Raw genomic sequence first — 16,507 nt, 5'->3', positions numbered from 1 at the left:
AGCAGCAGTGGATCATCCACCCCACTAATCTTCCTAGTCCCTCTATAGTCAGCTGGAGACAACACAGGACAGGACAGCAGCTCGTGGTGGGGGCTGGGGTTTGAGGTAACCTCTCCTGAAACACTCGAGGGTTAGCCCAGGTTGTCTCCTATGTCAGTCTGTAGATATGTTCTTACATGTATATGTGTGTGTGCCCATGGACCCATGAGCATACATATCTGCTTCTTCCCTATCATGGCTGTCTGAGATCCAGAGTCCCACCTACCCTGGGTGGAGTAGGCTGTTGCTATCACAACTCCCAGAGTAGCCTCTATCACTCAGCCCCGTGGCATTAAAAGGTGACACTAGGGCCTAGCCAGGGCACCCCCATGGCTAGGACTCCACCCTTATCTGGACAGCGAGAGCTTCTCCACAGGGTATCTGAGTCTCTAGGCTATGCCTTGTGTTGCAAGGATAAAGAAGCCCTGACCCAAATCTTCCTGTGCTCACTTCTGATTCTCCCAGTTGTGCAGAGAGCACAGGGTGGACCCCAGGTGGGCACAGTTGTTCTGAGACTTCACATGTGCTCTGTGAGGACACTCACTTTCTGTCTCGTGGCTTTACAGAACACCCAGGACACGGTCTGGAGTCCTGTTTCTCTAGGGTGAGTCGAGTTGGAGGAGAAATTCTGGAATGAGCCTAGTAGGAGGGTGTGGAGAGCTTTTGCACCCCTCCTTCTCCCACAGCAGGTGGAGATTGCCTTGGAGAAATAGCAATTCCTCCCTCTCTTTCTCCTCCCGCCCCAGCCCTGGAGCGGGAGAAGCATGCAGGGATAGCGCGCACCCGAGCTAGCTAGGAGCCAGTAGGCTGTGTCACGCAGTGTTTTGACAGCGCTCCGCCCCGCCCCCCGGCCCGCCTGCCGCGTGTTTCCTTCTGGTCCCCAGCACCCCTCCTCTGCGTCATCTCGCCCGCATTCTGGTCCTCAACTCTCCATGGAGCAGCTGCTGCGCGCCCAGCTTCACACCAAGACACTGCGGGCCTTTGGAAGCTCCGGAGGGGGCTGCATCAGCGAGGGTTATGCCTACTACACTGACACTGGCCCCGTGTTTGTCAAGGTCAACCGCAGGGCGCAGGTACGCTGCTGGGTATACAAGGATTAAGTCTGGGAAGGGGAAAGAGGACTGGGAAGTGGTGGGGGAACTAGATCTGGTGTCCTTACCTTCTGCTGAGGGGTCAGCCAGCACTTGCAGGCAGACTTCCTCTTGGGACCAGAGGATTTATCTTTGCTGCATGATTACTTTCTTGCTTTTGCTCCCACACAGGGGCTTTAAAATTTCTGTAATCACTGACCGTGGGGGAGATGAGTCTCAGCTGTAAGCTGCTTCTGCCTATGTCTGGTCTATACTCTGACCTCAGCTCCTCCATTCGTCCCACAGGTGAAGAGAGACAGGATTCCCAGGGCTAGGCTAGCACCATTCTCACAGGCTCTGTTGTTTTCGAGGATGAGTAAAATATTCCCGTTTAAGTATGGAGCCAGGCATGCATCTATACCCTATCCATAGTGATAGCCTAGGAGGCTGAGGCAGGCGGATGATGAGTTCCGTGTTAGCCTCATGAGGAGAAGCTGACTCAAAAACAAAAACAAACAAACAAACAACAACAAACGAATGCATGGGTAATTGTAAGACAACTGAAGATTGTTAGCTAGCGAGCGTCCCGAGAGCAAGCTGTGAAGGTGTGACATGGGGCTCCCCCTTCTGTGGGGGGAGGACTCCAGAGGTTCTATGCTGAGTTCTGGATAGTGGTTGTAGTATCTAGGATGGCTATGGGGAAGAAGAGAATCCTAGGGTAGCCCTTCTCAGTCCCTCCTGGTATCGTTAGAGATGGTGAAGCGCCCCATCCCCCTGCGCTCTGTGCACTGCTGGCCTCCTTCGGAGGTTTACCCTACAAGCACGGCTGAAGTTTGCAAATGCCCTCCCACAGCAGGGCGCTCAGCACATACTCCCAAGTGCCCCAAGTGCAGGTTGGCAATTTGAATATACCTGTCTGACTTTCCATCTTGAAAACGAATGAAAGGGGAAGAATTATTTCCATGTGTGATAATAAGTGTTTTGGCTTCAGGTTTCATTGTTTAATTAATGATATTCGATTTATTTTGTGCGTATGTATGTGTGAAAAAGCTCTGGTTTGCACATCCATGACATGTGTAGAAATCGGTGGTTAACTTTTTGGGAGTTGGTTCTGTCCTTCCACCTTATTTTGTGGCGAGGTTTTTCAGGTTTCTGCTGCCACACAGCATGTTCTAGGCTTGCTGGCCTGAAAGATTCCAGCTGATTGTCTGCCTCCCATCATGTGGTGGGAGGGCTGGGATTACGGATGCACACACTGCCACATCTAGATTTTTATGTGAGCTCTGGAGGTCAGAGTTGGGTGATCAGGCTTGAATGCTTTTACCCACAGCCATTGACTTTTGATTTTTAAAAATGTATGATTCTATATGTAGAAGTATTCACAAACCCCATGAATAAATGCATTTGGGGGGGCTGAGGATAACATTCATAATAGAGCATTTGGGGGGCTGAAGATGTTTATCGTTCATAATAGAGCATTTGCCTAGTGTGGACAGTCTCCTGGGTTCAATCCTCAGCGCCACAAGTAAACAAATAAATAAAATTTATGTTTTTAACCACAGTATAGTGAACAATATGAAAGTTTGCCTAAAAATAAATGGGGTATTTGTAGAAATAGCATAGAAACAAGCTTCTGGGTCCCTGCAAAGGCCGCATGGACAAGCTGGGCATATGGTTCTTTTGTAGCTTCTCTGGTCCTTGCTAGAACTGAGCCAGGCCCTTCTGACCTCACCACTCTGCCTTCTCTGCCTTAAAAATGACCCCAGGTAACTTCTACCATACCCAAGGCTGCCTGCCCCCACTTAGAGGCAGAAAGGAAAACAATACCTTGGAGGACTCAGACCCAACCTCAGACTTTTTGTCACATTCCACTTGTGCCCATTCTTCCCATCCCCCTCCTTTGCATCCCCTCGTGACCCATGCATCTTCCACAGCAAGGCTTTGCTTGTATAGGTCTTCCCCAAAACCCCTTGAATTCTGGCATCAGGCTTGTCCTTTCAGTTCCCTCTTACCTGAAGGGGTCTCTTATGAACCCTGGTCTCGAGGGATGGATGTGATGCTGTTTTTCAGTAATTGAAGGCGCTTGGTCTTCCGGCTTGTGTTAAGGGCCATGAGTACTTTGGTCTGGCTAGCAAACCTGTTAGAGTCTAGGTTTACAGAGCTGACAGAGCTCATGGCATTGGTTGCAGGCCCGGCAGATGTTTGAGGGAGAGATGGCGAGCCTGGAGGCCCTCCGCAACACTGGCCTGGTGCGGGTACCGAAGCCCATGAAGGTGATTGACCTGCCAGGAGGTGGGGCTGTCTTTGTGATGGAGCATTTGAAGATGAAGAGCCTCGGCAGGTGAGTGCATTTGTGTGTGTGGGGGGTGCGGGGTAAGGGGGGTTGAGGGTTGGGGGGTGAGAGCCATGCACACATGCAAAGATAGGGAAAGACTGACACAAACATAGAGAGAGATACAGACTGAGAGAAAGACACGCTTACACAGAAAGAGGCAGGAATAGACAGACACAGGACACAGAGAAACAGACACAGACATAGAGAAGACAGGTGAAACAGGTGGAGAGAGAGAGACAGAAATGGAGAGAGAAGGGGAGAAGGAGAAAGATAGAGGAAGAGAGTGAGGAGAGAGAGAAGACTAGATAGCAAGTGAGCAAGCAGAAATGGCAGAAATGGACAGTGAGAGGGAGAGAGGGGGAAGGGAGAAAGAGAATGGGGAGGGGGAGGGAGAGAAAGAGAGAACAACACTAGGTAGCCACAGAGCAAACAGCCTTGCTGAGACAGAAATAGGAGAAATGGACACACACACACACACACACACACACACACACACACACACACAGAGACACAGAGAGAGAGAGAGAGAGAGAGAGAGAGAGAGAGAGAGAGAGAGAGAGAACATTACTGGCATTCTCTGCTGAGCTGCTTACATAACTCAATCCAGTTGCCAGAGTCCTTTTTTTTTTTTTTAAAGGTCTAACAATGCAGTCCTGACTAGCCTGGAACTCACTGTGTATAGCATGCTGGCCTCTGCCTTCTAAGTGCTGGGATTAAAGGCATGTCAGAAATCACCCCCCTGCCCCCCTACCCCCCCCCCGGGCTGAGGACTGAACCCAGGGCCTTGTGCTTGCTAGGCAAGCGCTCTCACTGAGTTTAATCCCCAACCCCTCCAGAATTCAATTTTTAAAGATTTATTGTTATTACTTTGTTTCTCTATTAAAACTTTTAAAGATGACTTTGTGTGTATGGGTGCTTTGGCAGCATGTATGGTTTCATACCACATTTGTATATTACCCCACCGAAGCCAGAAGAGGGGGTTGGATCCCTTGGACCTGGATTTTACAGAAGGTGTGAGCACCCTGTGGGTGCTGGGAATTGAACCCAGTTCCTCTGGAAAAGCAGCCAGTGCTCTGAACTGCTGAGCCATCATCTCTCCAGCCCCCAGAGTCAAAGACAAAGATAGTTATTAATTATCTTAAGACAGAGAGAATTGCTGTTTTTTGTTCGTTCATTTCGGTTTGGATATTTTAGTTGTGATGAGGCTGCATGAAGTAAGTGACTTCGAACAAGTCCCTTGCTTTATGCTGTGTACCATACTAGTCCAGTTTGAGCTCAGGGAGGCTGATCAATTATCTGGCAACTTAATTATTTCCTCTACTACAGTCATGCACATCCATTCATTGTATAAAATACTGAAAGACGAACTCTGGTAAAGACGGCATCAGAATGTTATCAGCAGGGAGTTGCCACAGGTCATATCTCCGCGTGACTGTGGTCTCAGGGTCTCTTCTATATCCTTGTTAAAGGTGAGAGCTGAGGCTTTTGAACTCGCTGATGGAGGCTTTGTGCCACATGGCCAGTGGCTGCTGAGATGCTACAGAAAACAAGGGCTCTTACAATACTTTGTTTTTTTTTTTTTTAAAGAAAAGGGTGTATTATTGTACTGTTTAGAGTGCTCTTAGAGCATTTAAAACGTCCCTTATCAAAGCAGAACATGCTGTGTGGTGTTACTTGTTTGCTGTTGTAACTGTTGCTGCCTTATTTCCCCAGTCAGGCATCAAAGCTTGGAGAACAGATGGCAGATTTGCACCTTTACAACCAGAAACTCAGGGAGAAGTCCAAGGCTCGGCAGAACACAGTGGGTAAGTCCAGTTCGTTTTGTTTTGTTTTGTTTTAAACCTGGGCCCAGCCCACCACATGTTGCCTTCTTGGTGGCACTTAAGTGATGTGTCGAATGGCGTACCCGCTCCCTTCACAGTGCATTAAACAGTTTTTTAAAATTTGTGTGTGTGTGTGTGTGTGTGTGTGAGTGTGAGAGAGAGAGAGAGAGAAAAGAGACAGACAGACAGAGACAGAGATAGACAGAGAGAGACAGAGAGACAGAGAGACAGAGATAGACAGAGAGAGAGATACAGAGAGACAGAGAGACAGAGATAGACAGAGAGAGAGAGACAGAGACAGACACAGAGAGACAGAGACAGACAGACAGAGACAGAGAGACAGACAGAGACAGACAGAGAGAGGGGGGGTAGATATTTGCTGGAAATAGAAGAGGACATCTGATCCTTTGGAGGAGCTGCCGGCATTTGTACATTTGTTCAACCTGGTGCTGGGAACCTTTAGAAGAGCAGCAAGTGCTCTTACCTTTTCGGCCATCTCTCCAGGCCTGAGTACTCTGTAAAAATGAGATGATTAAGCAGTTTTAATGGAGCTGGTAAACAAGTAGAATGGACTCCTGACCAACCAGTCCTGAAGTCTGTCCATTCTTTGTCTAGGGTACAAAGTCCTGGCAAGTCTGCGTGCTGGCTAGTGCAGTGAGCTGTGTGTAGTGAGCCCCCGGATCACCTATTGTTTGAGCTATTTGTGTGCGCAGCCAGGCATTCTCCCAAGATCTGGTTTCCGTGAACGCTGAGTAGTTTCATGAGATCAAGATTTCTGTTGACAGGCTGTGGGGCGGAGGATGCTGAGCCCCGGGGTGTGACCAAGTTCGGCTTTCACACAGTGACGTGCTGTGGCTTCATCCCACAGGTGAGTGTTAGAGTCGGGGCCTCCCCACTTAGTGATGGCCATTCCGGACCCTCGTCTGTTGTTTCTGAAGATAGAGTGCAGGCTGTGGCACTTAGGACAGAAAGCTGATAGGAGAGCTGCTTGAGCCAAGCTTGGAGGGAGTTGACACTGCAGTCAGCTGATCAGCATTCCAGGTGGGCACAAGAGTGGTGCAAAGGCTGTGATACAGGAGGGAACCTGGCCCCTTGAATCTGAAGAGGGTAGAGTGGACCAAGCTAAGGACCCAGCCCTTATTATGCACGTTCTCCTCCAGGGCTGTCTTATTGAGATGTAATTCATGTAACACAACACTCTCCGTTTTACAGTGTACCATCCAATGGTTTATAGTACAAGCACATGTTGATGCAAACAACACCACTGTCTTGTGTCCAAGTTCCAACCAGGCCTGATTGCTTAGCCTCTGAGATCCAACAGGGTCCAGTGTGTTCAGATGATATGGCTATAGGCTCATCATTAGGTCTCATTCCAGACTACTTCCACCACCAACGGCAACTCCCACAAGCAGTTATTCTCCTTTCCTTACCCTCTGGCGATCACAAATCTACTGACCATCTCTGTGGTTGTGCCTGTTCTGGACATTTTGTGTTGGTGACATTATATAACACATGACCCGTGTACAGCCTGTTTTACTTACCACAACATTTCTGAGGTTAATCTACGTGTGGCATGTGCAAGAGCATTTTTTTTTTGGTGTGGTAGAATAATATTTCACTGTGTGGTTGGACCAGATTCTGGACTGGAATTCACAACCTTCTGATAGTCTCTCAAGTCTTGTTATTATGCCTGGTTTCATCCATTTTTTTTTTAAAGATTTATTTATGTGATGTGTGTGAGAGAGAGTATATGCCCCCTACAGGTACCTGAGGAAGCTAGAGGATGGTGTCTTGGAACTGGAATTACAGGTAGTTGTGAACCACTGGATGTGGATGCCGTGAACAAAACTCTGGTCCTTTGGGAAAACAGCCAAGTACTGTTACCCACTGAGCCAAGTTTCCAGTGTCCATTCTTCATCATTATGGCTGAAAGACACTGCAGCCTTTTGAGTCACCATCTTAGAAACTTCGGAAGATCTAGAGAAGTCTTAACCCTGGGGCTGTCTACCAGCCCTACACCTACCTCAAAGAAGCCATTACTAGACCATATTTTGCTTTGTTAAGAACAATTCTGTGTAATTGTCATCCCAATTTAAGCCTGTTACTGCTTGAGGGTCAACATTTTCAAGTCTTTCGCTTCCTTGAAGCCTTTTCTGACTAGTTGGGCCATTGTAGGTGATGGCCAAGCTCTCCCTGGCATGGGTTGGAGGGTTAGGGAATGACTGGGGCAAGATTTTTATGAAGTCTAAGGCAGACTGGGGGATCTCAGCCAATAGGGAGCTATGAATCTAGGTCCCAACAACTGTACACAGAAGACTTTTTAAGACTTCCTAATTTCAGCCAAATCTGACTTTCCAGGTATCACCTAGCTGGAGCTAGGGACTAGCATGGCCCCCGTTTCTATAGACAAGCATGGCTTGTCGTCTTGAGTTACGTGTTGAGTTTAAGGGCTTCTCATGGCGATGAGTCTTCAAAGATTTGGCTGATGAAGCATAGTATTTTTCTCAAATGTTCATGAGTTAAGAAGTGAAATCGTCTCTAGAACTTGTATATGGAGCTGTTTAGAGAGACGGAGGGCCTCTGAGTTCCCCTCAGACTCGAAGATCCTGAGGCAACTGTGGTCAGACGGGAATCAGCACACTGATCCTTCCTCATGTCTTTTACAACCCCTTCCAGTAACCCAGCCCTGTCCCTGTCCCTGGGTCACCACAGGTCTACTCCCTGTCACTGCAGATTTTCTTGTGTTTTGTGAAGCTTTGTATGAATATGATAATATAGTATGTTCCCCTTCGCCTTTTTTTCCACCTGACATATTTTACTCAGTGTCACCGTTCTGATGTGAGTCCATCAAATCTTTGATGTTTATACATTGCATCCATTCATGTCACAGGTGTCAAAAGTCCACCATATAGACAAACCGTGGTCTCTGTTTATCCATTCACCTGTTGATGGATGTCTGGGTTGTTCCTAGCTTTTCTTCTTACAAATAAAGCTGCTATGAACCTTTGTGGATTGATCTTGGTTGACTGTGTGAGACCTGAGACAGAAAACCTGGATTGTACAGTAGGTTCTTCCCTGAGGTTTCAGGAAGCGTCCCATGGGGCTGAGAGGTGACTAAGAGCACATACTGCTCTTGCAGAGGACCTGAGTTCAGTTCCCAGCAGCTCGTGACCACCGGTCACTCCACTTTCAGGAGATCTGAGGCCTTCTTTTTGTCTTTGCAGGTACCCATACATCCATGGCACACTCTCACAGAGATGCACACGCATAATTTAAAAACAATCTTGAAAACAACAATAAAAAAGAAAAATTGCCCCACGCTTCCAAAGAGGTTGTACCAGTTAAATTATCACGAACTGATATAAGAGTTCCAGTTTTCCCCACTCTGATGTGTACTGGATGTTTCCTGAAGTTGTTTGTTTTTAGTTGAAGCCATCGCAGCTGGAGAAAAGTGTTCACTCTGAGATTCCATTTTGTATTCCCGTCATGACAGATGATTCATAAATGCACAATGTATTCCCCACCCCCCTCTTTTTCCTTTTTGAGACAGGGTCTCACTATATAATCCTGCCTGGCTTGGAACTTGAGTTGTAGACCAGGCTGGCTTCGAGCTTGCTATGATCCTCCTGCCTCTCTGCCTCTGCCTCCCAAATGCTGAGATTATAGGGGTTTATCACCATGCCTGGCTAAAGCCCATCATTATCTATTATTATTATTATTATTATTATTATTATTATTATTATTATTATTATCAACAACAGGATTTCACTGTGCAGCCTTGGCTGTTCTGGAACTTGCTCTGTAGATCTGGCTGGCCTCAGACTCATAGATATCTACCTGCCTCTGCCTCCTGAGTGCTGGGATTAAAGGTACATGCCACCATCTTCTGGCCAATTACTATTTTTTAAAAATTGAGCCTGATATGTTGGATACCTGTAATCCCAGAAGTTTGGAGATAGAGGAAGAAATATTGGAAATCTGTAGGTATCCTTGGCTACATAGTGAGTTCAAGGTTGAGACCTTGTCTCAAAAAAGTCCTCTTTTTAGTGTCTGGGAAGATGGTTCAGTTGATCAAGTACTTGTCCTACAAGCATAAAAATGCTGGCCACAGTGTTTTGTCCCTGTAATCCCAGATCCATGGGGACCTTGTTGGCCAGTGAATGTAGCCAAACTTTGTCTCACAGAAGAATAAGGTGGGAATCAGTAGAGGAAGGTAAAGGACGTGAATCATCCTTTTCCACATGCGCACACATGCATGTACAGTTGTGTGCACATGTTTACATACATATGCATACACACAATAGAGAGCAACTGAGGAGGATTTTACATTAGTCTCTGGCCTTCATGCGCGCGTGTGCACGCGCGCGCACACACACACACACACACACACACACACCTCCATTGTGGGTATGATACTCAGCACCTGTGCATGCTTAGCTGTCAAAGGCCAGGTTTGGCCTCACAGGGTTAACCAAGGCAGGCAGTGAAAGGGGGTATGGCATTAGCAATTGTGGTCATATTGATAGCAGCCAACAGTTCCCCATCCCCTGTTGATAGAGGCGGGTGATTTGCTGGTTCAATGCTACCGGTAAAACAAAACTTAGTTATCTGGGGCTGGCAAGAATGCTCAGCGAGAAACTATGAATTCTTTTAACTCCTAAGTGTGCATACATATAGACAGACAGACAGATATACATTTATATATTTGATGGATGGGGCAGAGCCCCAGCAACCACATTTTATATCGTTTCTCTGGCAGTTCACACCTTCTTAGACAAAAGTTCTTTATAAAGTTACCTTATAGATAAAATGTTACACAAAAGGGAAGTTACAGAAAGATGTTAATAGTAAGTTTAAAACAATGTTTCGTTTTATAAGCTCATTATAAGTTCAAAGCAACAGTCTCACTGGCCTTGCTTTATCATAGTGTACACCTGTGGCCTCATCCTTGGACCTAGCCTAGAATGAAAGTTTTTCCTTGATCACAAATCTGTCCCAAGCCTATTTTTCTTCTTAGTGCAATTTATGAAAGCTCATTGTTTTTCTTATTATGCAACCTTTGCTTGCTATTCTATGAGAAGTGGGCACATTCTATTCTTCATTCTAACTTTATTATATCTTTCTGGCAAAACAACTAAAACAATCTCCTTAAACATTCTTCTTAAAATTATTTGAATCCAATCAAAATGCTATAAAGTAATTAATTCAGTTAAACAGAATTAATTCATGAAAGTTCTTCTTCATGTTGATTTGCAAGAAATTTGCCCAATAGGGTGGGCTTATGCCCAGGAATCATTAGGCCATGTAATAGAGGCAGGAAAGGCACATCAGCAGAGAGAAGCAATCCTGGGGTGAAGTCTCAGGGGCTGTACCTCTCCAGAGTGCACCTATCACAGTCATGCATAACGGTGGGACATCCCAGTAAATTCCTTTGCTTGCTGTAGACTTTCCTAAATGGCATCTGTCACTTAGTAACTCTATTGTGCTTAGCAACTAATCCACATCTGAGTCACATCCCAATTCAAAAAAAAAAAAGACTTTTGTATAATAGCTTGTATTTTTTTTTCTTTTTTTCGGAGCTGGGGATTGAACCCAGGGCCTTGCACTTGCTAGGCAAGCACTCTACCACTGAGCTAAATCCCCAACCCCAATAGCTTGTATTTTGAAACATTGCTAAATCTAGTAAGTTTTGGTTGCTTTGTATTTTGGTGAGAGTGTGTGTCTGTATTTTCTTTTTCCTTCCCTTCCTTCCTTCCTTCCTTCCTTCCTTCTTTCCTTTTTCCTTTTCTTTTGTTTTTTGAGACAGGATCTCTTTCTGTAATCTTTGCTGGCCTGGAACTCAATATGTAGACCAGGCTAGCCTCAAATTTATAAATCTCTGTTCACACACACACACACACACACACACAACACACACACACACACATATGTATGTATTACTATTTTATTGGTTTTTTATATCACCCTTCTTTCCAATCCTTATTCTACCCTAATCCTTTAAAACTAGGTAGGAGAGAAAGAAGGTTAGAGGGGAAAGGGGGCATAGAACTCTTTTTACTGCTTCCTGCTAATTAAGGGGCATTGAGTTTCTTGGGGTCAGTCCAGTCTTTATCCTCAGGATATCTCCACCTTCCTGTCAAACTGCAACAACAGCAACCAGGAGCAGCAGAGGGAAGCAGCAGCAGCAGCAACAGCCTCCACCACCTTCACCTCCTGCACCATCACCACCACAACATCCTCTTCCTCCTCCTCCTCCTCCTCCTCCTCCTCCTCCTCCTCCTCCTCCTTTCCTCCTCCTCCTCTTCCTCTTCCTCCTCCTCCTCCTCCTCCTCCTCCTTCTCCTCCTCCTCCTCCTTTTTCAGAGTGCCTCTGCCTCTTTTGGGCTCTGGCATTGATGCCCACTCCAGAATCCCACAGAATTAAACTATCTGCAGCTGGCAAAGATCACATCCCTCATAGAACAGGAGACAACCATAGTTAATGGTTGTGGACAAAGTGAAGTAGCCCATCTCCCATACCTGGGATCAAAACAGAAACATATTCACATAATATGATGGTTTTAAATTATTTTTTTTAATTCTTTTTTCTGAGCTGGGGACCGAACCCAGGGCCTTGCGCTTGCTAGGCAAGCACTCTACCACTGAGCTAAATCCCCAACCCACTGAGCTAAATCCCCAACCCGACGGTTTTAAAATAAACCAAAATTCTCACTGCAGAGATCTGCCCGCCTCTGCCTCTTGAGTTCTAGCATTAAAGGCATTGTCACCACACCTGGGTGTATTCCTCTTCTTATAGGGCTTCTAGTCCTGTCATATTGTGATCTCACATTTATGCCATTTAACCCTAATTTCTTCCTAAAAGCAATATTTCTGGACTGACCTTGAGTTCAAATCCCCCCTAACCCTGCCTCAGCCTCCCAAGTGCTGAAAGCCTTATTTCTGAAAACAATCATCTTCAACATACAAATGTCAGGGTGAAGACATATTTAAGACCTTATCAGGCTGAAAGTGAGGCTTCATCTATTTCCCCTTACAGTTCCAGAAGTTTTGTTTTCACATATTTGAAGCTCTGTTGCAGAGTTATAAGAATTTAGGAGTATCACAGAGGGTGGTGGCATATACCTGTAATCCTTGCATCTTGAACCAGAATTCAAAGCCAGCCTGGGATACAAGGTAAAACCCTAAACAACAATAACAACACCCCACCCCCCGGCCAGGACTAGTAGATCCCCTTTATTACGTGACCACATTTTCAGTATGAAACAATTTTCTTTGTATTTGATGGTCGTCTTTGCTCTGCCATGAATTTCCGCTTGTTTTTCTTTTTGTATTTGTCCTTTGACTATTGTGAGCAAAAATGTATACATTCTCTATCCTTTTAGTGTATTTCTGTTTTTGTGTATAACCTGATTTAGATTTAAAATTTTTATGGGTGTTTATTTGCATATATATATATATATATATATGCATGTGTATGGGCACGATGTGCATGCAGTGCCCACAAAGGCCAGAAGAGGGCATTGGAACCCCCAGGAACTGAAGTTACCAATGATTGCGAGCAACTGTGTTGGTGCTGGGAACCTACACCAGATCCTCTTCAAGAGGAGCAGGTGCTCTTAATTGGTGAACCGCCTCTCCAGCCTATGGTTGGGTCTTGCTTTGTTGTTCCAAATCTGTTTATCTTTGCTCTCTCTCTCTCTCTCTCTCTCTCTCTCTCTCTCTCTCTCTCTCTCTCTCTGTGTGTGTGTGTGTGTGTGTGTGTGTGTGTGTGTGTTGAACTTGGGACTCATTCAGACTAGGCAAGCACTCCACCCTTGAGGCAGTTCTAGTCCATTCTCTGTTATTTAACTACAGCATTTGTTTCTGACCATTTGCTCTTATGTGTTTATTCTGTTTGGTTTGATTCTGCCACCTTAGTATTTGCTTTATGCTTTTTGCTAGCCCCTTTCCCTTTTTTAAAAAAAACCCTTGTAGTGGTTTGAATAAGAAAGGCTGCCATAGGCTCAATATTTGAATGCTTGGTCACCGTGCTTAGGGAGTGAAATTGTTTGAAAAGATTAGAAGGATTGGGAGGCAATTGAAGGAAGTGTGTCACTGCGAGTGGGCTTTGAAGTTTCAAAAGCCCATGCCAGATCCAGTCTCTCTTTCTCTTGGCCTGTGGATCAGGATGTAGTTCTTGGCTTCTTCTCCAGCATTGTGCATTCTGCCATGTTCCCCACCTCAAAGACAATGGACAAAGGCTCTGAAACTGTAAGCAGGCCCCTGATCAAATGCTTTGGTCATGGTGTCTCTTCTTTTGGGTAAAGTGTTTCATGATTCCACTTGTATTTTCAGTTGGTTGACTACTGTTTTCTGTGTTTTTAGAGGTCACTAAAGCCGTCCTGGGGCCATGAGTCACATGGCCTCTCTTCTTTTTGCTCAGGTGAATGAATGGCAGGATGACTGGCCAACCTTTTTCACTCGACATCGGCTCCAAGCTCAGTTGGATCTCATAGAAAAGGACTATGCTGACCGAGAGACACAAGAACTGTGGTCAAGGCTACAGGTAAGCACAACACTTATTTCTCTGGGAAGTGGTTGTCTCTTATGAGTCTACAACATGCATGTGACTGAGTCAGAATAGGAAAAACTGATGTTAGAGTAGGCTGGTCAAATTATAGGTATGCCAGCCAATACCTTCTTATCCCATAGGTGGGTAGGTGATAGGACAGACCCCGGCTCATGGATTTCAATCATTTCACTTGTCCATTCTTACCCTTTGTTCCGCTGCCAAAGACCCCAATATGTCATCCTTAATGAAGGTGCATGTTCTCGCATCACTTGTTTCAAAATGGAACTCCAAAATACTAGAAACACAATTCATCTATCAGTCCACGGTTGTGGTTCTCAACCTGTGGGTCGTGATCCCTTAGTGGTGGGGAGGTCAAATGACCCTTTCACAGGAGTCAAATATCAGATGTCCTGCATATCATGTATTTACATTACAATTCACAACAGTACCAAAAATACAGGTATGAAGTGGCAACAAAATAATTTTATGGTTGGAGATCACCACAACATGAGGAACTGTGTTGAGGGGTCGAAGCATTAGGAAGGTTGGGAACCACTGGTCTAAGGTGAGCATGCGTCAAAGAAATGCTATTTAGTGGAAGAGGTGCATGTATGAAATAAAACAAAAGCACGGTTTACAGGGTAGGTGCCAAATTAGCTCATATTCTACAGCATAAAACCCAAATAACTCTGAGGTTTTCTATACAGCTTCCTTTTGGACTCATTTGGTAGTGACCAGAATGCTAGACAAAGTTACATTCAGGAATCAGGTGAATTTCTTCACTGGGCCTGGTGGATTATTTGGTTGGACTCTGGATGAATCCATGGCTCTCTGGTTTATTTCCAAGCACTGGATAACGAGCCCATGGGTCTCCAAGTCCCATATTTACAATAATTTCTCTTCTAGGTGAAGATCCCGGAACTGTTTTCTGGTATAGAGATTGTCCCTGCCCTGCTCCATGGAGACCTCTGGTCTGGAAATGTGGCTGAGGACGAGCAGGGCCCCATTATTTATGACCCAGCCTCCTTCTACGGCCATTCTGAGTTTGAACTGGCGATTGCATCGATGTTTGGGGGGTTCCCCAGATCCTTCTTCACTGCTTACCATCAGAAGATCCCAAAGGCTCCAGGGTTCGACAAACGCCTGCTGCTCTACCAGCTCTTTAACTACCTAAACCACTGGAACCACTTTGGGCGGGAGTATAGAAGCCCATCCCTGGGGATGATGAGGAAACTGCTCAGGTAGCAGAGGGCTGGACCTAATAAAACGTCAAACTGGATCTCTAACTGGGCTGCTTTTGAGTCGGCCTCCAACAAATTCATCAAGAGGCCGTGGCAGTGTAGCATTTCCCAGGGAGTTATGTATGGAGCTCAGGCTGATACCATAGCATCACTGTTCCTGGCAAGCCCCCACCTCAGCAGCTGAAGCCCCAGGTACCACAATTGAGTAGAGAAAGAAGGGCCATGCTCCTGTGGCTCTGGTCATTCAGTTGCAACCACTACCAGATCCTCCCCAGCATCTCACTTTTTTTTCTATTTTTTTTTTTAGACATTACTTTGTGTACTCATGCATTCAAATATGTGTGTATAGGTCAGAGTACAACTTGTGGTTCTCTTCTTCCACTGTGTGAGGACCAAACTTGTCAGCCCACAACATATCTGAGAAGACTGCTCTGATACAGATTTAAGACAATAGGAAGTCTTTATTCGCTGGCCAGTGACTACACTGGGTATTCTGGATCCCAGCATAACAGTGAGCCTTCTTAGGGTGAACTTTTAACCACACAAAAAAAATATGTTCTGGATTGACATACCTCAGTTATCAACAATAGATAGCCAGAAGCAGAACCAGAGAAGCCAAAAAGAAAAGTTAGCACATTCAGTGACTTTTCCGGACCGATGGACTTTGAAGGATCAAGTCTTTGTTTTCAATTTGGCTGGCGGGTATTGAGTTTTACAGCCTAAATGGCACTTTCATCATGAAGTCAGCTGTGCTAAGGTTTGGGGGCCTACTGTTACATATTCAAGTCCCGAGGTTTAGTGCAGGAGACTTTGCACACTAAACTATCTAATCACTCCAGTCCTCCACTTTCCAGGGAGGTTTGTTCTGCCGGTGAACGCAGGGCCAGCAGTGTGCAGCCCACGCCTTTTGTCAGGACCGCTTTGGGTGGCCATAATGGTGCTGATGTTTGAGAGGTCATGGCAAAAGCCTTCATCCTGGAGCAACACCCTATTGCTTCCTACACGCTTAAAGCATCCCTCCAACCCCACACTTGGAGGCGCTCCCAAGAATGGCGATGCCCCATTCTTGGCCCCACACTCAAAACCCACTCCTCCCCTGCGTTCATACAACACCCTTCCATTCTGGCTCTTTCTACTAGCTCAGCTTTCATGCACTTTCCTGCGCTAGCTCAAAACCTTCCAGGTTCCCGCCCCCAATTTCAAACACAGTTCTTTCCGTGACCTCGTCGTCAGTACGCTAAGATTTCCAACACCCGAATCTATTCTTTGCCCAACTCCTTTTAAAGAGCAGCCTGGCCCACTCCTCCGGCCACACCCTCCTTGGCCACACCCCTTTTGGGTTCCACCCACTCCATGTTGAGTCTGAAGACATTGGAAGTTTAGTGTTCCTGGTCCTGCCCTCCACTCACGTAAGCATTATTTGCACGCTGAGCCGACTTCGCGCGAGCT

The 16,507-nt window shown here is 45.9% G+C and overlaps 1 protein-coding gene across 1 annotated transcript; it reads left to right on the top strand.

Moving 5' to 3' along the window:
- The first annotated feature begins 857 nt into the window (after window positions 1-857).
- Fn3k (fructosamine 3 kinase) lies at window positions 858-15,103 on the top strand. The gene is made up of 6 exons (XM_032913730.1): window positions 858-1,112; window positions 3,299-3,450; window positions 5,158-5,249; window positions 6,053-6,135; window positions 13,689-13,811; window positions 14,724-15,103. Exons 1-6 carry the CDS (start codon window positions 972-974, stop codon window positions 15,060-15,062), a joined length of 930 nt encoding a protein of 309 aa, XP_032769621.1. The 5' UTR covers window positions 858-971; the 3' UTR covers window positions 15,063-15,103.
- Window positions 15,104-16,507: the final 1,404 nt, after the last annotated feature.

Source organism: Rattus rattus, chromosome 9 (genome assembly GCF_011064425.1).
Source record: "Rattus rattus isolate New Zealand chromosome 9, Rrattus_CSIRO_v1, whole genome shotgun sequence".
Taxonomy (NCBI): Eukaryota; Metazoa; Chordata; class Mammalia; order Rodentia; family Muridae; genus Rattus; species Rattus rattus.
This window is presented reverse-complemented; position numbering and strand designations above follow the sequence as displayed.